Source organism: Carcharhinus amblyrhynchos, unplaced genomic scaffold (genome assembly GCF_965287045.1).
Source record: "Carcharhinus amblyrhynchos unplaced genomic scaffold, sCarAmb.v2.hapA chromosome_1011, whole genome shotgun sequence".
In the NCBI taxonomy this organism is placed as follows: domain Eukaryota; kingdom Metazoa; phylum Chordata; class Chondrichthyes; order Carcharhiniformes; family Carcharhinidae; genus Carcharhinus; species Carcharhinus amblyrhynchos.
The window spans coordinates 12,501-32,284 of record NW_027650751.1 but is presented as its reverse complement, the minus strand read 5'-3'; the positions used below and the strand labels follow the sequence as shown (position 1 = coordinate 32,284).

At 53.4% G+C, this 19,784-nt stretch overlaps 1 protein-coding gene across 1 annotated transcript in view; it reads right to left on the bottom strand.

Moving 5' to 3' along the window:
• ubap2l (ubiquitin associated protein 2-like) overlaps window positions 1–19,784 on the bottom strand; it is a 34,546-nt gene that overhangs the window by 8,603 nt on the left and 6,159 nt on the right. Inside the window, exons 5-12 of the mRNA XM_080184900.1 lie at window positions 18,439–18,628; window positions 15,623–15,662; window positions 14,947–15,127; window positions 13,479–13,548; window positions 9,555–9,747; window positions 8,244–8,332; window positions 5,970–6,017; window positions 4,517–4,598 (exon numbers count right to left, since the gene is read on the bottom strand). Coding sequence (XP_080041026.1) covers window positions 4,517–4,598; window positions 5,970–6,017; window positions 8,244–8,332; window positions 9,555–9,747; window positions 13,479–13,548; window positions 14,947–15,127; window positions 15,623–15,662; window positions 18,439–18,628 — 893 coding nt within the window. The remainder of the gene's footprint in view (window positions 1–4,516; window positions 4,599–5,969; window positions 6,018–8,243; window positions 8,333–9,554; window positions 9,748–13,478; window positions 13,549–14,946; window positions 15,128–15,622; window positions 15,663–18,438; window positions 18,629–19,784) is intronic.

Here is a 19,784-nt window from a genome sequence, read left to right as displayed (position 1 = left end):
GAGAGAGAGAGAGACAGAGACACAGACAGAGAGAGAGACAGAGACACAGACAGAGAGAGAGACAGAGACACAGAGAGGGAGAGAGACAGAGACACAGAGAGGGAGAGAGACAGAGACACAGAGAGGGAGAGAGACAGAGACACAGAGAGGGAGAGAGACAGAGACACAGAGAGGGAGAGAGAGAGAGACAGAGACACAGAGAGGGAGAGAGAGAGAGACAGAGACACAGAGAGGGAGAGAGAGACAGAGACAGAGACACAGAGAGGGAGAGAGAGAGACAGAGACACAGAGAGGGAGAGAGAGAGAGACAGAGACACAGAGAGGGAGAGAGAGAGAGAGACAGAGACACAGAGGGAGAGAGAGAGAGACAGAGACACAGACAGAGAGAGAGACAGAGACACAGAGAGGGAGAGAGAGAGAGACAGAGACACAGAGAGGGAGAGAGAGAGAGACAGAGACACAGAGAGGGAGAGAGAGAGAGACAGAGACACAGACAGAGAGAGAGACAGAGACACAGAGAGGGAGAGAGAGAGAGACAGAGACACAGAGAGGGAGAGAGAGAGAGACAGAGACACAGAGAGGGAGAGAGAGAGAGACAGAGACACAGACAGAGAGAGAGACAGAGACACAGAGAGGGAGAGAGAGAGAGACAGAGACACAGAGAGGGAGAGGGAGAGAGACAGAGACACAGACAGAGAGAGAGACAGAGACACAGAGAGGGAGAGAGAGAGAGACAGAGACACAGAGAGGGAGAGGGAGAGAGACAGAGACACAGACAGAGAGAGAGACAGAGACACAGAGAGGGAGAGAGAGAGAGACAGAGACACAGAGAGGGAGAGAGAGAGAGACAGAGACACAGAGGGAGAGAGAGAGAGACAGAGACACAGACAGAGAGAGAGACAGAGACACAGAGAGGGAGAGAGAGAGAGACAGAGACACAGAGGGAGAGGGAGAGAGACAGAGACACAGACAGAGAGAGAGACAGAGACACAGAGAGGGAGAGAGAGAGAGACAGAGACACAGAGAGGGAGAGAGAGAGAGACAGAGACACAGAGAGGGAGAGAGAGAGAGACAGAGACACAGAGAGGGAGAGAGAGAGAGAGACACAGAGAGGGAGAGAGAGAGAGACAGAGACACAGAGAGGGAGAGAGAGAGAGACAGAGACACAGAGAGGGAGAGAGAGAGAGACAGAGACACAGACAGAGAGAGAGACAGAGACACAGACAGAGAGAGAGACAGAGACACAGAGAGGGAGAGAGACAGAGACACAGACAGAGAGAGAGAGAGAGACAGAGACACAGAGAGGGAGAGAGAGAGAGAGACACAGAGAGGGAGAGAGAGAGAGACAGAGACACAGAGAGGGAGAGAGAGAGAGACAGAGACACAGAGAGGGAGAGAGAGAGAGACAGAGACACAGACAGAGAGAGAGACAGAGACACAGACAGAGAGAGAGACAGAGACACAGAGAGGGAGAGAGACAGAGACACAGAGAGGGAGAGAGACAGAGACACAGAGAGGGAGAGAGACAGAGACACAGAGAGGGAGAGAGACAGAGACACAGAGAGGGAGAGAGAGAGAGACAGAGACACAGAGAGGGAGAGAGAGAGAGACAGAGACACAGAGAGGGAGAGAGAGACAGAGACAGAGACACAGAGAGGGAGAGAGAGAGACAGAGACACAGAGAGGGAGAGAGAGAGAGACAGAGACACAGAGAGGGAGAGAGAGAGAGAGACAGAGACACAGAGAGGGAGAGAGAGAGAGAGACAGAGACACAGAGGGAGAGAGAGAGAGACAGAGACACAGACAGAGAGAGAGACAGAGACACAGAGAGGGAGAGAGAGAGAGACAGAGACACAGAGAGGGAGAGAGAGAGAGACAGAGACACAGAGAGGGAGAGAGAGAGAGACAGAGACACAGACAGAGAGAGAGACAGAGACACAGAGAGGGAGAGAGAGAGAGACAGAGACACAGAGAGGGAGAGAGAGAGAGACAGAGACACAGAGAGGGAGAGAGAGAGAGACAGAGACACAGACAGAGAGAGAGACAGAGACACAGAGAGGGAGAGAGAGAGAGACAGAGACACAGAGAGGGAGAGGGAGAGAGACAGAGACACAGACAGAGAGAGAGACAGAGACACAGAGAGGGAGAGAGAGAGAGACAGAGACACAGAGAGGGAGAGGGAGAGAGACAGAGACACAGACAGAGAGAGAGACAGAGACACAGAGAGGGAGAGAGAGAGAGACAGAGACACAGAGAGGGAGAGAGAGAGAGACAGAGACACAGAGGGAGAGAGAGAGAGACAGAGACACAGACAGAGAGAGAGACAGAGACACAGAGAGGGAGAGAGAGAGAGACAGAGACACAGAGGGAGAGGGAGAGAGACAGAGACACAGACAGAGAGAGAGACAGAGACACAGAGAGGGAGAGAGAGAGAGACAGAGACACAGAGAGGGAGAGAGAGAGAGACAGAGACACAGAGAGGGAGAGAGAGAGAGACAGAGACACAGACAGAGAGAGAGACAGAGACACAGAGAGGGAGAGAGAGAGAGACAGAGACACAGAGGGAGAGGGAGAGAGACAGAGACACAGACAGAGAGAGAGACAGAGACACAGAGAGGGAGAGAGAGAGAGACAGAGACACAGAGAGGGAGAGAGAGACAGAGACACAGAGAGGGAGAGAGAGAGAGACACAGAGACACAGAGAGGGAGAGAGAGACAGAGACAGAGACACAGACAGAGAGAGAGACAGAGACACAGACAGAGAGAGAGACAGAGACACAGAGAGGGAGAGAGACAGAGACACAGAGAGGGAGAGAGACAGAGACACAGAGAGGGAGAGAGACAGAGACACAGAGGGAGAGAGACAGAGACACAGAGAGGGAGAGAGACAGAGACACAGAGAGGGAGAGAGACAGAGACACAGACAGAGAGAGAGACAGAGACACAGAGAGGGAGAGAGAGAGAGACAGAGACACAGAGGGAGAGGGAGAGAGACAGAGACACAGACAGAGAGAGAGACAGAGACACAGAGAGGGAGAGAGAGAGAGACAGAGACACAGAGGGAGAGGGAGAGAGACAGAGACACAGACAGAGAGAGAGACAGAGACACAGAGGGAGAGAGAGAGAGACAGAGACACAGAGAGGGAGAGAGACAGAGACACAGAGGGAGAGAGACAGAGACACAGAGGGAGAGAGACAGAGACACAGACAGAGAGAGAGACAGAGACACAGAGGGAGAGAGAGAGAGACAGAGACACAGAGGGAGAGGGAGAGAGACAGAGACACAGACAGAGAGAGAGACAGAGACACAGAGAGGGAGAGAGAGAGAGACAGAGACACAGAGAGGGAGAGAGAGACAGAGACACAGAGAGGGAGAGAGACAGAGACACAGAGAGGGAGAGAGACAGAGACACAGAGAGGGAGAGAGACAGAGACACAGAGAGGGAGAGAGACAGAGACACAGAGAGGGAGAGAGACAGAGACACAGAGAGGGAGAGAGACAGAGACACAGAGAGGGAGAGAGACAGAGACACAGAGGGAGAAAGACAGAGACACAGAGGGAGAGAGACAGAGACACAGAGAGGGAGAGAGACAGAGACACAGAGAGGGAGAGAGACAGAGACACAGAGAGGGAGAGAGACAGAGACACAGAGAGGGAGAGAGACAGAGACACAGAGGGGGAGAGAGACAGAGACACAGAGAGGGAGAGAGACAGAGACACAGAGGGAGAGAGACAGAGACACAGAGGGAGAGAGACAGAGACACAGAGGGAGAGAGACAGAGACACAGAGGGAGAGAGACAGAGACACAGAGGGAGAGAGACAGAGACACAGAGGGAGAGAGACAGAGACACAGAGAGGGAGAGAGACAGAGACACAGAGAGGGAGAGAGACAGAGACACAGAGAGGGAGAGAGACAGAGACACAGAGAGGGAGAGAGACAGAGACACAAAGAGGGAGAGAGACAGAGACACAAAGAGGGAGAGAGACAGAGACACAAAGAGGGAGAGAGACAGAGACACAAAGAGGGAGAGAGACAGAGACACAAAGAGGGAGAGAGACAGAGACACAAAGAGGGAGAGAGACAGAGACACAAAGAGGGAGAGAGACAGAGACACAAAGAGGGAGAGAGACAGAGACACAGAGGGAGAGAGACAGAGACACAGAGGGAGAGAGACAGAGACACAGAGGGAGAGAGACAGAGACACAGAGGGAGAGAGACAGAGACACAGAGGGAGAGAGACAGAGACACAGAGGGAGAGAGACAGAGACACAAAGGGAGAGACAGAGAACCAAAGGGAGAGAGAGAGAAAGACAGAGACACACAGAGGGAGAAAGAGAAAGACAGACAGGAAGAGAGAGAAAGACAGAGAGAGACAGACAGAGTGAGTGGGGTTGGGGTGGGGTAGGAGGAGGATAAGAACAGTTGTGTTATTGCTTGGCGACACTCGACAGGGTTCCAGTCCCTTCACCGAGTTAATTCCCCCTCCCACCCCCGGCACCCCCTCGTCACCTACCAGAGTATGGATTATTGGTCAGGCTCGCCTCTCTTCCAGTGATCGGGGTCGTTGGAGTGGCAAACGGAATTCCGTAATAATCCTGTGGGAAGAGAGAGAGAGCGGACCGTTAGACAGTGGATAGGAGAAGCCTGGGACAGGGGAGGGGGCCGGGTCATCTTAACCGGAGTCCGGGGTGTCAAACTGACAGTGATGCCCACGCGAGGAGGGGGTGGTTTCTCCCCAGCGCCTGTCACCGAGCACCCTCCGAGGTTAATCTCACTGGTGGTGCTGGATCATACGACCCCAGGCACCCTGGCGACCGTTAACGACCCCCCCCCCCTACCCCACACTCCTCCTGGCACAGGGTTAAGAGCAAAATGGGGGCCCCACACAGGCAGAAGCAACAAAACAAAACCCCCGACACATTTCCCCACCCCACCCACCCACCGTCCCTTGCGGCTCGCAACAAAGCGCCAGGCTTCGGCCTAGCTGGATTCACAAGATGGCGGCCGCTCGCTTGGTCACCTCCAGACCGACGTCACGGCCTAGCCAAGATGGCACGGCGAGGGGAGGGGCCCAGCTACGACAGCGCTGGGAGGGGGGGGGGACCTTGGTCTGTTTCATGCACAGCAGGATCCCACGTGCGCCAAGCAGGGCAGCCTTGTTTGGTGGGCTGCAGGGTTGCCGCGGTAACACGAGGAACAGGCACATCTCATCTACCAGGGCAGTGCCACTGCGGCACTGGGCAGCCTCTCTGCCGCAGCAACGGGTCAGTCCCAACCGGAGTACCCACTCCGTGAGGGCGGGTAGTCTTCAGACCAGGAGAGGGGATGAGTTTGGGGGAATGAGGGGAGCGGGGAAGGGCTTGGGGGAACGAGGGGAGCGGGGAAGGGCTTGGGGGAACGAGGGGAGCGGGGAAGGGCTTGGGGGATTGAGGGGAGTGGGGAAGAGTTTGGGATTGAGTGGGTCCAGACAGGGAGTGGGGAAGGGTTTGGGGGAATGAGGGGGATTCAGGCCAGGGGTGATAGGTTTTTGAAGGAAGAATATAAAAAGAGGGAATCTAAGCATAAAGTTGAGGGGTGGGTGCTGCTTCCGAGAGAGCAGAGGGACCTGGCTAGGGACAGGATGCAGCCATTCGGCCCACCCTGTCCATTCTAGCTCTGCAAATCGACATCACATCTTACTGCCCCTGCCCCCGTACCCCTGCCAATGCACAGCGTCTCTGTTCACCCAAAGGCCTCGATTAAATCTGCCCCCACCACACTCAGACGGAACATTCCAGATCCCGACCACTCGCCGTTGGAGAGTTCCCCCTCGCGTTGCGTTTGCTGCTTTTGCTGATCGTTTTAAACCCGTGTCCCGCTCGTTATCCATCGCTTTCCGAGCGGGAACGGTTTTAGTGAGGGGGAGGGACAAGGGGGAAGGAAAGAGGCAAGAGAGAAGGAGGCCATTTCAAACAGGGAACACTTACCAGAGGAAATCTGGTTTGAAGCATTTGCAAATCGTCATAGCCGTACACCTGAGGCTGGGACACAGAGAGAGTTAACAGAATATGTCCCCAAACAACACAACACAACATTAGATACAGAGTAAAGCTCCCTCTACACTGTCCCCCCATCAAACACTCCCAGGACAGGGACAGCACGGGGTTAGATACAGAGTAAAGCTCCCTCTACACTGTCCCCCCATCAAACACTCCCAGGACAGGTACAGCACGGGGTTAGATACAGAGTAAAGCTCCCTCTACACTGTCCCCCCCATCAAACACTCCCAGGACAGGTACAGCATGGGGTTAGATACAGAGTAAAGCTCCCTCTACACTGTCCCCCCCATCAAACACTCCCAGGACAGGAACAGCACGGGGTTAGATAGAGTAAAGCTCCCTCTACACTGTCCCCATCAAACACTCCCAGGACAGGTACAGCACGGGGTTAGATACAGAGTAAAGCTCCCTCTACACTGTCCCCCATCCCAGGACAGGTACAGCACGGGGTTAGATACAGAGTAAAGCTCCCTCTACACTGTCCCCCCCATCAAACACTCCCAGGACAGGTACAGCACGGGGTTTGAAGCACTACAGTGCAGAAGGAGGCCATTCAGTCCATCAAATCTGCACCAATAACAAGCCCACCCATGCCCAGTATCCAAACCCTGATGTATTTAATCTGCTAGTCCCCTTGTCACTAAGGGGCAATTCAGCACAGTTGACACACCCTAACCAGCACGTCTTTCAGACTGAGAGGAAACCGGAGCACCCGGAGGAAGCCCATGCAGACACGGGGAGAATGTGCAGACTCCACACAGACAGTGACCCGAGCCGGGAATCGAACCCGGGTCCCTGGTGCTGGGAGGCAGCAGTGCTAACCCACTGTGCCACTCTATTTTGCTCTTTTTTGCGACAATTATGGTAGCGATGAATTTAAAACTTTTGCAACTCCGCCCGAACTACACGCCGGAGATGTGACTGTCCAGCACTGTTCAAACCGGACAGAGGCAAGGGTCATTTCGCGCTTCTTTAGCTGACGCCGCAATCCTGAGACTGTGACCCTTTCGTTCCAGCCATCCTGACCCAGGGGAGGTTCACACTTTCTCCCCGTGTCTGCATGGGTTTCCTCCAGTTTCCTCCCACAGACCAGAGATGTGTAGGTTAGGGTGGATTGGCCATGCTAAATTGTCCCTTAGTGTCTAAAGATGTGTAGGTTAGGGTGGATTGGCTGTGCTAAATTGTCCCTTAGTGTCCAAAGATGTGTAGGTTAGGGTGGATTGGCCATGCTAAATTGTCCCTTAGTGTCCAAAGATGTGTAGGTTAGGGTGGATTGGCCATGCTAAATTGTCCCTTAGTGTCCAAAGATGTGTAGGTTAGGGTGGATTGGCCATGCTAAATTGTCCCTTAGTGTCCAAAGATGTGCAGGTTAGGGTGGATTGGCCATGCTAAATTGTCCCTTAGTGTCCAAAGATGTGCAGGTTAGGGTGGATTGGCCATGCTAAATTGCCCCTTAGTGTCCAAAGATGTGTAGGTTAGGGTGGATTGGCTGTGCTAAATTGCCCCTTAGTGTCCAAAGATGTGTAGGTTAGGGTGGATTGGCCATGCTAAATTGTCCCTTAGTGTCCAAAGATGTGTAGGTTAGGGTGGATTGGCCATGCTAAATTGTCCCTTAGTGTCCAAAGATGTGCAGGTTAGGGTGGATTGGCCATGGTAAATTGTCCCTTTAGTGGCAGGGGAATAGCAGGGTGAATATTTGGGGTTATGGGGTTAGGGCCTGGCTGGGATTGTGGTCGGTACAGCCTCGATGGGCCGAGCGGACCTCTCCCACACTCTGGGGATTCAACGATTCTCTGCACTGTCGAGCTGCGTGGTATTTTCCACACGGCTCCGAGGAGATCACCTCCCATTCCCGCTGAAACGGAGCGCGCGAGGGGGCCGATCCCTCCCAGTAGGGCACACCTCCCGCCACCGCAGATCAGGGAAGCGGGTGAGGTACAAGCCAGCCATGACGGAGCCAGGTCCGAGCCTCGAGGGGCTGAACGGCCTGCCTCGTCTACTTCCCAAAGTCCCAGAGGGTTAGGGAAGCCTGAAATCTGACCCCACACCACCCCCACCCCACCAGGAGCATTCTGGGTCCTGAGCGCGTGTCAGAAACCTCGATCCGCAAAGGCTCAGGGCCCGAAGGTGCTGATAGAACGGCTCCCTCGATACACTCAGAGGATCTCGCGCGCTTTTTGTCCCATCTATCACCTTCTTCACCTGATAGGCAGGTAGCAGGCCTGGTGCCACGATGTACGGGTTAGGTAGTAACGGTGGAACTCCAGGGGGAAGATTGGGGGGCGCTTTCCCTGAAAAAAATATTCAATTAACATGTTAATACACACCATTCATTATACACAGAGTCTACACTGTTCCCCCCCCATCAAACACTCCCAGGACAGGTACAGCACAGGGTTAGATACAGAGTAAAGCTCCCTCTACACTGTCCCCCCCATCAAACACTCCCAGGACAGGTACTGCACAGGGTTAGATACAGAGTAAAGCTCCCTCTACACTGTCCCCCCATCAAACACTCCCAGGACAGGTACAGCACGGGGTTAGATACAGAGTAAAGCTCCCTCTACACTGTCCCCCCATCAAACACTCCCAGGACAGGAACAGCACAGGGTTGGATACAGAGTAAAGCTCCCTCTACACTGTCCCCCCATCAAACACTCCCAGGACAGGTACAGCACGGGGTCAGATACAGAGTAAAGCTCCCTCTACACTGTCCCCCCATCAAACACTCCCAGGACAGGGACAACACAGGGTTAGATACAGAGTAAAGCTCCCTCTACACTGTCCCCCCATCAAACACTCCCAGGACAGGTACAGCACAGGGTTAGATACAGAGTAAAGCTCCCTCTACACTGTCCCCCCCATCAAACACTCCCAGGACAGGTACAGCACGGGGTTAGATACAGAGTAAAGCTCCCTCTACACTGTCCCCCGTCAAACACTCCCAGGACAGGTACAGCACGGGGTTAGATACAGAGTAAAGCTCCCTCTACACTGTCCCCCCCATCAAACACTCCCAGGACAGGTACAGCACGGGGTTAGATACAGAGTAAAGCTCCCTCTACACTGTCCCCCCCATCAAACACTCCCAGGACAAGTACAGCACGGGGTTAGATACAGAGTAAAGCTCCCTCTACACTGTCCCCCATCAAACACTCCCAGGACAGGTACAGCACGGGGTTAGATACAGAGTAAAGCTCCCTCTACACTGTCCCCCCCATCAAACACTCCCAGGACAGGTACAGCACGGGGTTAGATACAGAGTAAAGCTCCCTCTACACTGTCCCCCCCATCAAACACTCCCAGGACAAGTACAGCACGGGGTTAGATACAGAGTAAAGCTCCCTCTACACTGTCCCCCCCCATCAAACACTCCCAGGACAGGTACAGCACGGGGTTAGATACAGAGTAAAGCTCCCTCTACACTGTCCCCCCCCATCAAACACTCCCAGGACAGGTACAGCACGGAGTTAGATAGAGTAAAGCTCCCAGTACCACTCCCCGGTCCGTTACCTGAAGTTGTGGCGACAGAGCTGCGAGATGATGCGGTCACTGTGGAGTTACTGACCAGGCTGAGCCCCAGGCTGCTGACACCTCCCAGCGTGTTGGAGACAGTCGGTGACGGGGCCACTGACACTGTGCTTGCTGCTGTGGCGAATGTGCTCGGGGAAGAATGGAGGCTCACTTCACTCTCCACACTTGTGTGCTGCAGCCAGGGAGCGGAGAACAAGAAGCAGAGTCAGCGACGGGGTCAACGCTAAAACAGAACAAGGCTGGAAAAGCTCGGCAGGTCTGACTGCATCTCTGGGGACAGAATAGAGCCAATCTCGATTCTGGACAGGGCCAGGGACCCGGGTTTGATTCCCGGCTTGAGTCACTGTCTGTGCAGAGTCTGCACATCCTCCCCGTGTCTGTGTGGGTTTCCTCCAGGTGCTCAGGTTTCCACTCAGTCTGAAAGACATGCAGGATTGGCCATGCTAAATTGTCCCTTAGTGTCCAAAGATGTGTAGGTTAGGGTGGATTGGCCATGCTAAATTGTCCCTTAGTGTCCAAAGATGTGTAGGTTAGGGTGGATTGGCCATGCTAAATTGTCCCTTAGTGTCCAAAGATGTGTAGGTTAGGGTGGATTGGCCATGCTAAATTGCCCCTTAGTGTCCAAAGATGTGTAGGTTAGGGTGGATTGGCCGTGCTAAATTGTCCCTTAGTGTCCAAAGATGTGCAGGTTAGGGTGGATTGGCCATGCTAAATTGCCCCTTAGTGTCCAAAGATGTGTAGGTTAGGGTGGATTGGCCGTGCTAAATTGTCCCTTAGTGTCCAAAGATGTGCAGGTTAGGGTGGATTGGCCATGCTAAATTGTCCCTTAGTGTCCAAAGATGTGTAGGTTAGGGTGGATTGGCCATGCTAAGTTGCCCCTTAGTGTCCAAAGATGTGTAGGTTAGGGTGGATTGGCCGTGCTAAATTGTCCCTAGTGTCCAAAGATGTGCAGGTTAGGGTGGATTGGCCATGCTAAATTGCCCCTAGTGTCGGGGGATTAGCAGGATAGACGTGTGGGGTTGTCGGAATAGGGCCTGGGTGAAATTGTGGGTGGTGCAGTCTTGATGGACCAAATGGCCTCCTTCTGCACTGTTGGGATTCTTTAACAGGTTAATAAGGCGTGGTTAAGAAAGCACTTGCCTTTATTAGCCGAAGCGCTGAATACAAAAGCAGGGAGGTTACGATGGAACTGTATAACACACTGGTGAGGCCCACAGCTGGAGTAGTGCGCGCAGTTCTGGTCGCCACACTATAGGGAGGATGTGATGGCACTGGAGGGGGTGCAGAGGAGATCCACTAGGACGCTGCCTGGGATGGAGTGTCTCAGCTCCGAAGAGAAGCTGGTTAGACTGGGCTTGTCCCTGGAGTTGGAGGGGTGGGGGGGGTGGTGTGTGTGTGTGTGTTGGGAGTGGAGGGGGGAGATGGTGGTGGTGGAAGAAGGAAGGCCTGATCGAGGTGTGCAAAATAATGGGGGACAGAGATAGGGTAGATAGGAAGGAACTTTTCCCCTTAGTAGAGGGGTCAGTAACCAGGGAGGGAGAGATTTAAAGTCCGGGGTAGGAGATTTGAGAAGAAACCTTTCTCACCCAGAAGGTGGTGGGAATCTGGGACCCGCTGCTTGGAAGGGTAGGAGAGGCGGGAACCCTCACACCATCGAGGTGAACGCTCGCAAAGCCACAGCGTACAAAGTTATATACCAACAGCTGAAATAAAAAGTGGGGCACAGGAGGGAATGGGAATGTGCTACAGAGAGCCAGAGAAGGACGGGCTGAATGGCCTCCTTCTGTGGCACCAAGAACCACCATCAGCTCTTCCAGGTTCCCTTCCAGACCCCAACTCAGAAAACATCAGCTATTCCTTCACTGGCACTGGTTTTCATTCAATAGCATTGACCGTCGCTGAATCCCCCCCCCACTATCAACATCCTGGGGGTTACCATTGACCATCACTGAATCCCCCCCCACTATCAACATCCTGGGGGTTACCATTGACCATCACTGAATCCCCCCCCACTATCAACATCCTGGGGGTTACCATTGACCATCACTGAATCCCCCCCCACTATCAACATCCTGGGGGTTACCATTGACCATCACTGAATCCCCCCCCACTATCAACATCCTGGGGGTTACCATTGACCAGAAACTGAACCGGACCCAGCCATATAAATACTGTGGCTTCCAGAGCAGGTCAGAGGCTGGGAATCCTGTGGAGATTAACTCACCTCCTGACTCCCCAAAGCCTGTCCACCATCTACAAGGACACAAATCAGGAGTGCGGCTCCCAACAACAATCTCCACTTGCCTGGATGAGTGCGCCTCTCCAACAACAATCTCCACTTGCCTGGATGAGTGCGCCTCTCCAACAACAATCTCCACTTGCCTGGATGAGTGCGACTCCAACAACAATCTCCACTTGCCTGGATGAGTGCGCCTCTCCAACAACAATCTCCACTTGCCTGGATGAGTGCGCCTCTCCAACAACAATCTCCACTTGCCTGGATGTGCGCCTCTCCAACAACAATCTCCACTTGCCTGGATGAGTGCGACTCCAACAACACTCGAGAAGCTCGACACCATCCAGCACAAAGCAACCCCGCTCGATCGACACACTAACCACAAACACTCACTCCCTCCACCACCCACACAGCCGTGTGTACCATCTACAAGATGCCCCACAGCGACTCACCAAGGCTCCTTCCACAGCACCTTCCAAACCCACCACCTCTACCATCTAGAAGGACAAGGAGGGGGCAGCAGACACATGGGGAACACCCCCACCTGCAAGCTCCCCCCTCCGAGCCACTCACCATCCCGGCTTGGAAATAAATCGGCCGTTCCTTCACTGTGGCTGGGGTCAAAATCCCAGAACGAACTCCCTGACAGCGCTGTGGGTGTACCTACCCCACACACACGGGGACTGACTGATGTCCAATAACAATCCCGGAACTCCCTCCCTAACAGCACTGTGGGTGTACCTACCCCACACACAGGGACTGACTGATGTCCAATAACAATCCCGGAACTCCCTCCCTAACAGCACTGTGTGTGTACCTACCCCACACACACGGGGACTGACTGATGTCCAACAATAATCCTGGAACTCCCTCCCTAACAGCACTGTGGGTGTACCTACCCCACACACACAGGGACTGACTGATGTCCAATAACAATCCTGGAACTCCCTCCCTAACAGCACTGTGGGTGTACCTACCCCACACACACGGGGACTGACTGATGTCCAATAACAATCCCGGAACTCCCTCCCTAACAGCACTGTGGGTGTACCTACCCCACACACATGGGGACTGACTGATGTCCAATAACAATCCCGGAACTCCCTCCCTAACAGCACTGTGGGTGTACCTACCCCCCACACACACGGGGGGTTGCGGCAGGTTCAAGATGGCGGCTCCCCCACCACCTTCTCAACGGGCAATTAGGACAAAGAACAAAGAAAATTACAGCACAGGAACGGGCCCTTCGGCCCTCCGAGCCGGCCCCGACCATACTGCCCGACTGAAGTAAAGCCCCCTACCCTTCCGGGGACCATATCCCTCTAAAGGAAGGGGTTAGGAATCAGGGATCGGTAACGAACCCTGGACCTGGCCAGCGACATGCTGAGAACGAAATAGCGGACAAGGCTCGTTGCAGGGACATTGGAAAATCTCGTGGGGAGAGGGCGTTACAGCAACGCTGGTAATTCCTCGGAGGGGGGGGATGGGGGGAGGAACGAGAGCCGGGGTTCTAACCGGGGAACAGGGTAAACAAGGAGTCACCCCGGCTGGTGCACCCTCTGGCCAGCTGGAGAGAGAGATACATGGAGGTGAGAGGCGGCACACCCTTCCGAACGAGGGACAACTCATCGAGAAAGGTTTAACTGAACGGGAGAGAGAAAGCTTACCAAGTGAGTTGATGTCGAGGTTCGCCCTGACGATGATGACAGACTGCTGCTCTGTTGGGTAGACGCCGTGCTGGAAGAGGAGAACAGGGGGAGATAAATCACATCCCAACAGGCCGCTGGGCCACGTCACTGCAGCGCGCAACCGAGTATTCCTTCCCCAGGGCGCTGGACCAACACTCCCACCACTCAAAATGGGCGGCACAGTGGGTTAGCACCGCTGCCTCGCGGCGCCAGGGACCCAGGTTCGATTCCCGGATTGGGTCACCGACTCTGCGGAGTCTGTACGTTCGCCCCCCCCACCCCCCTCCGTCAGTGCATCCTCCGGATGCTCCAGTTTCCAATGGAAGATGTGTAAATTAGGTGGATTGTCCATGCTAAACTGCTCCTTAGTGTCCAAAGATGTGCAGGTTAGGGTGGATTGGCCATGCTAAATTGTCCCTTAGTGTCCAAAGATGTGTAGGTTAGGGTGGATTGGCCATGCTAAATTGTCCCCTTAGTGTCCAAAGATGTGTAGGTTAGGGGGGATTGGCCATGCTAAATTGTCCCTTAGTGTCCAAAGATGTGTAGGTTAGGGGGGATTGGCCATGCTAAATTGTCCCTTAGTGTCCAAAGATGTGCAGGTTAGGGTGGATTGGCCGTGCTAAATTGTTCCTTGGTGTCCAAAGATGTGTAGGTTAGGGTGGATTGGCCATGCTAAATTGTCCCTTAGTGTCCAAAGATGTGTAGGTTAGGGTGGATTGGCCATGCTAAATTGTCCCTTAGTGTCCAAAGATGTGTAGGTTAGGGTGGATTGGCCATGCTAAATTGTCCCCTTAGTGTCCAAAGATGTGTAGGTTAGGGTGGATTGGCCATGCTAAATTGTCCCCTTAGTGTCCAAAGATGTACAGGTTAGGGTGGATGGGCCATGGGGGGGCACAGTGGGTTAGCACTGCTGCCTCTCAGCTCCAGGGACCCTGGTTCGATTCCCAGCTCGGGTCACTGTCTGTGTGGAGTCTGCACATTTCCTCCGTGTACTCCAGTTTCCCCCCCAACGCTCCAAAGGTGTGTAGGTTATATGAATCAGCCAGGGTAAAAGCATGGTGGTTAGAGGCATAGAGCAGTGTGTGTGTGTGTGTGTGTGTGTGGGTGGGTGGGTGGGTGGGTGGGTGAGGGGGGGGGGTAGTGTGTCTGGATGAAATGCACTTTGGAGAGTTAGTGCAGACTCGATGGGCCGAATGGCCGCTGTCGGGATTCTACGATGCTGAAACGGAGCTGGAGACTGCAGTGTGGGCGCTGCGGTAACCGGATAACCCGGGGAAAATAGATCCCTGCACACCCCCCCCACCCCCCCCAAAACAAATGGGTGACCGAGGTACTCCCAACGGGCCAGCGCGCAGGCTGCGATCACGGTGCAACGCGATGAGGGAGATTCGAACCAGGGGCGACGCGGGGTCAAGGGACGGGTCCTGGGGGCAGGCGGGCCACTTACCTGCTCTGCTGCGGGGTGGTGGTGTTGGGTAGCTCCTCCGTGTGGGTGAGGCTAACCAGGCCGGCCGGGTGCGAGCCGCTGGACGTCAGGAGGGACGAGGCGGAGACGGCGTTGGAGAGCGACACCATGCTCGGCACCGTGGGGGAGTCCGACTTCACGGCAGAGGCCGTCCCAGACGCAGCTGCGCCAAAGCAGGAAGAAACAGGAGGCTTAGCAGGGTGGGCCGAGAGAGAGAGAGAGAGGAGGGCTGTGTGCGCCCTCTCCATTATCACCCCAACCACCTGGGCAGCGAGTCCCACATTCTCCCCCCACTCTCCCTGTGGGAGTGAGTCCCACATCCTCCCCCCACTCTCCCCCCGTGGGAGCGAGTCCCACATTCTCCCCCCCCGTGGGAGCGAGTCCCACATTCTCCCCCCCCGTGGGAGCGAGTCCCACATCCTCCCCCCACTCTCCCCCCGTGGGAGCGAGTCCCACATTCTCCCCCCGTGGGAGCGAGTCCCACATTCTCCGGGGAACAGTTCCTTCCTTACCCGCTTTGACCAAGCCCCGATTTTACACACCTCAAGTCAATTTATCCCCATCTGGAAAGGACACCTCCCTTTTCACCCACCAACCCCGTCTCACCCACCCATCCCTTCCCCTGCTCCCGATACCCGTTTCTCAAAGTTCGACTCACTTTCGATGGACTGAGATGTCTGTATCGTGCTGAAGCCATTCTGAAAGAGACAATCAGGCATCAGAGAGAGTGAGATACAGCACAGGAGAGAACACAAACTCAACACCTCACTCGGGAACCCGGCAGTGGGGGGAGAAGGGAGTGAGGCTGGGGGAAGGGGGAGATTCTTGGTGGTGTGAAGCTGGGTACAGTAGGTTGGTCTTTTTAAAACGCTTGTGGGGGTTGGGGGGGGGGGGGGCAGAATTGCGTGTGCTCTCTTTAAAAAAGTGGTGCTTTTTCTGCCCTTAGTTTATAAAAAAAACTCAAGTACACACAGAGAGCCCAAACCGAAACATTTTTATCAAAAGGCCAATTTTTAACAAGACACAAGGCTTTTGAATTTAGCCGGTTTGAAACAGGCACTTAGATACCAAGAACCTGTTAAATTTAATTCTGATGGTTTTGACAACCTTGGACCAATCCTCTTGTGGGAAATGTCGATATAAGAACATAAGAAATAGGAGCAGGAGTAGGCCATCTAGCCCTTCGAGCCTGCCCCGCCATTCAATAAGATCATGGCTGATCTGTCGTGGCTCAGTTCCACATTCCCGCCCTCTCCCCATAACCCTTAATCCCCTCTCTTGTCAAAAACCCATCAACCCGCATCTTAAAAATATTTAGCGAGGCAGCCTCCACCACTTCAACGGGCAGAGAATTCCAGAGATTCACCACCCTTTGAGTGAAGAAGTTCCTCCTCAACTCCGTTCTAAACCGCCCCCCCCCCCTTCATCTTGAGGCTGTGCCCCCTAGTCCTACTGTCCTTTCTGAGCGGGAAGAGTCTCTCCCACCTCTACCCTATCCCTCCCATTCATCATCTTATACGTCTCAATGAGATCTCCCCTCGTTCTTCTAAACTCTAACGAGTACAAGCCTAGTTTATTCAACCTCTCCTCATAGCTCAACCCCCTCAACTCCGGTATCAGCCTAGTAAACCTCCTCTGCACTCCCTCCAAGGCCAAAATATCCTTGCGTTAAGTGCGGCGACCAAAACTGCACACAGTACTCCAGCTGCATATTATAAGAAATACAATAGATATAAGAGGGCAGTGGGAGAAAGAAGGGAGAGCAATTGCCATAGCTCAAAGCACTGGGTTTAGACAACCTCAGACCTATCCTATTGTGGGAAATATTGATACATCATCACAGGTACAAAAGAGGAGGGCAGTGGGACAAAAAGGAGTAACTACTACAGCTCAAAGCAGCAGGCTTCACCAACCTAGGATCTATCCTATTGTGGGAAATATCGATGTGTCATCACAGGTCTAAAAGCAGCAGCCAGTGGGACAAAAAGGAGAAAGAGCAACTGCCACAGCTCACAGCACCACCTAGATGGCAAAGGTACCAAAGAAGAAAGTCGTTCTGGACAGAAGAATCAACAGAGAAGGCCCAGAATATTCCGGAAGAGACAAAACCTGGTTGTAATTTAGAGCACGACTAATTTCTATTTTTGTTCATGAGTGAGACTGGAACAGCGTTCCATTAAAATCTTGTTTTATTCGGGGAATAGTTCATAAGGGGCAGCAGGTTGGCACAATGTTGCAGTCTGGGCTCTCTGTGTGTACTGCTCCTTCACAGCGCCGGGGACCCGGGTTCGATTCCCGGCTTGGGTCACTGTGTGGAGTGTGCACGTTCTCCCCCCGTGTCTGCGTTTCCTCCAGGTGCTTCAGTTTCCTCCCACAGTGCAAAAGATGCGTGGGTTAGGGTGCTAAATTCTCCCTCAGTGTAACCCGAACAGAAGTATAGCAACGCGGGAACTTTCATAGTAACTTCATTGCGGCGTTAATGTAAGCCCGACTTGACACTAATAAACTTCACTTTTTAATAGAAGGGATTTATTCAGCTGATTAATAGTTTAATTAATTTGTTCACTGCTAATTAGATAAATAAAATATTAGGTGCATATAAAAGTAGGGAGGTCTTGCTGCAACCGTACAGGGCACTGGTGAGGCCGCAGCTGGAGTACCGTGTGCAGTTTTGGTCGCCGCACTCGCGGAAGGATATATTGGCCTTGGAGGGAGTACAGAGGAGGTTCACTAGGCTGATACCGGAGATGAGGGGGTTGGACTATGAAGAGAGATTGAATAAACTGGGTCTGTACTCGTTGGACTTTAGAAGGCTGAGAGGGGATCTTATAGAGACATATAAGGTAATGAAGGAGCTAGATAGGGTAGAGGTAGAGAGATTCTTCCCGCTTCGAAAGGATAGCCTCAAAATAAGGAGGGGGGGGAGGTGGTTTTAGATCGGAGTTGAGGAGGAACTTCTTCACTCAAAGGGTGGTGAATCTCTGGAATTCTCTGCCTGTTGAAGTGGTGGAGGCTGCCTCGCTGAATATATTTAAGTCACGGGTAGATAGGTTTCTGATAGACAAGGGAATTAAGGGTTATGGGGAGAAAGCGGGAAAGTGGAACTGATCCACTTCAGATCAGCCATGATCTTATTGAATGGCGGGGCACGCTCGAAGGGCTAGATGGCCTACTCCTGCTCCTACTTCCTATGTTCTTATGATTTTAGTGCGTCGGGGATTTATTTTGTATTGAACCACTAGGTGTCGCTGAACTGCAGATCACACCACTTCACACACACTTTGCATAGATTATAGGGACCCCCCCCTTCTCTTTCGAATTAGGCACTTAGATACCAAGAACCTATTAAATTTAAATCCGATGGTTTTGACAACCTCGGACAAATCCTTTTGGGGGTTAGGGGGAGGGATCTGTTTTATGACAGGGGACATGGCGGTGAAGAGGGAAGAGCGAGTTTGGGGGGGAAATTCTTACCTTGGCTTGCGTCAGGTCTTTCTGAGGGGAGGAAGAGAGCGAGTTGGAATAGGATGCTCGTTGGTTGGCGCTCTGATCGTACTGCGTTCCCGGGGCGCCGCTCTGGCCGGCGAAGGCTGACGTCGTGATGGTGTTGGGCTGGTAGCCGGAGTCCTGGCTCTGATTGGAGGAGATGGTTGATGACGTCTCGCTGAAAAAGAATAGAGTGGGGGGGGGGGACAATGAGAAAGCGGTGCCCAGCGAGCACGGCGAACAGTGGAAGTGGAGTGGGCGTTGGAAGACACAAGAGAAAGGACGAGAAGGATAGGGTGATTGGGAGAGGGGCTGGAGAAGAGGAGGGGGAAAACACTAGCACAGGAGCAGAGGGGCCCAACGGCCTGCTTCCATGTGGGAAATTGTGTTCCAGTAACCAGAACACAGGGCGCCATGGTAAAGGTGCTGATGGCCAAATGCTAGGCTATTAATCCAGCTAACGTTCTGGGGCACCCGGGTTCGAATCCCGCCACCCCAGATGGTGGAATTTGAATTCAATAAAAAAAATCTGGAATTAATAATCTACTGATGACCCATTGTGGGAAAAACCCATCTGGTTCCCTTTAGGGAAGGAAATCTGCCGTCCTTACCCCGGTCTGGCCTACATGTGACTCCAGAGCCAGACAGCGATGTGGTTGACTCATAACTGCCCCTCCAAGGGCAACTAGGGATGGGCAAATGCTGGCCCAGCCAGCGACGCCCATGAGTGAGTTAAAAAAGGACTGCTGCCTCACAGCAGTAGGGACACGGGTTCGATTCCCGGCTCAGATCACTGCCTGTGCAGAATCTGCACGGTCTCCCCATGTCTGTGTGGGTTTCCTTGGGGTGCCCCGGTTTCCTCCCACAGTCCAAAAGATATGGAGATTAGCTGGATTAGCCACGTTAAATTGCCTCTTAGTGTCTTGAGACGTGCAGGTTAAGTGGATTGGCCATGCTAAATTGTCCCTTCTGCACATCTTTGGACACTATGGGGCAATTTAGCATGGCCAATCCCCCTAACCTGCACATCTTTGGACACTAAGGGGCAATTTAGCATGGCCAATCCCCCTAACCTGCACATCTTTGGATACTGTTAGGTGGATTGGCCATGCTAAATTGCCTCTTAGTGTCCAAAGATGTGCAGGTTAGGGGGATTGGCCATGCTAAATTGCCCCTTAGTGTCCAAAGATGTGTAGGTTAGGGTGGATTGGCCATGCTAAATTACCCCTTAGTGTCCAAAGATGTGTGGGTTAGGGTGGATTGACCATGCTAAATTCATAGAATGAGTGCAGAAGGTGGCCATTCGGCCCATCAAATCTGCATCAACAACAATC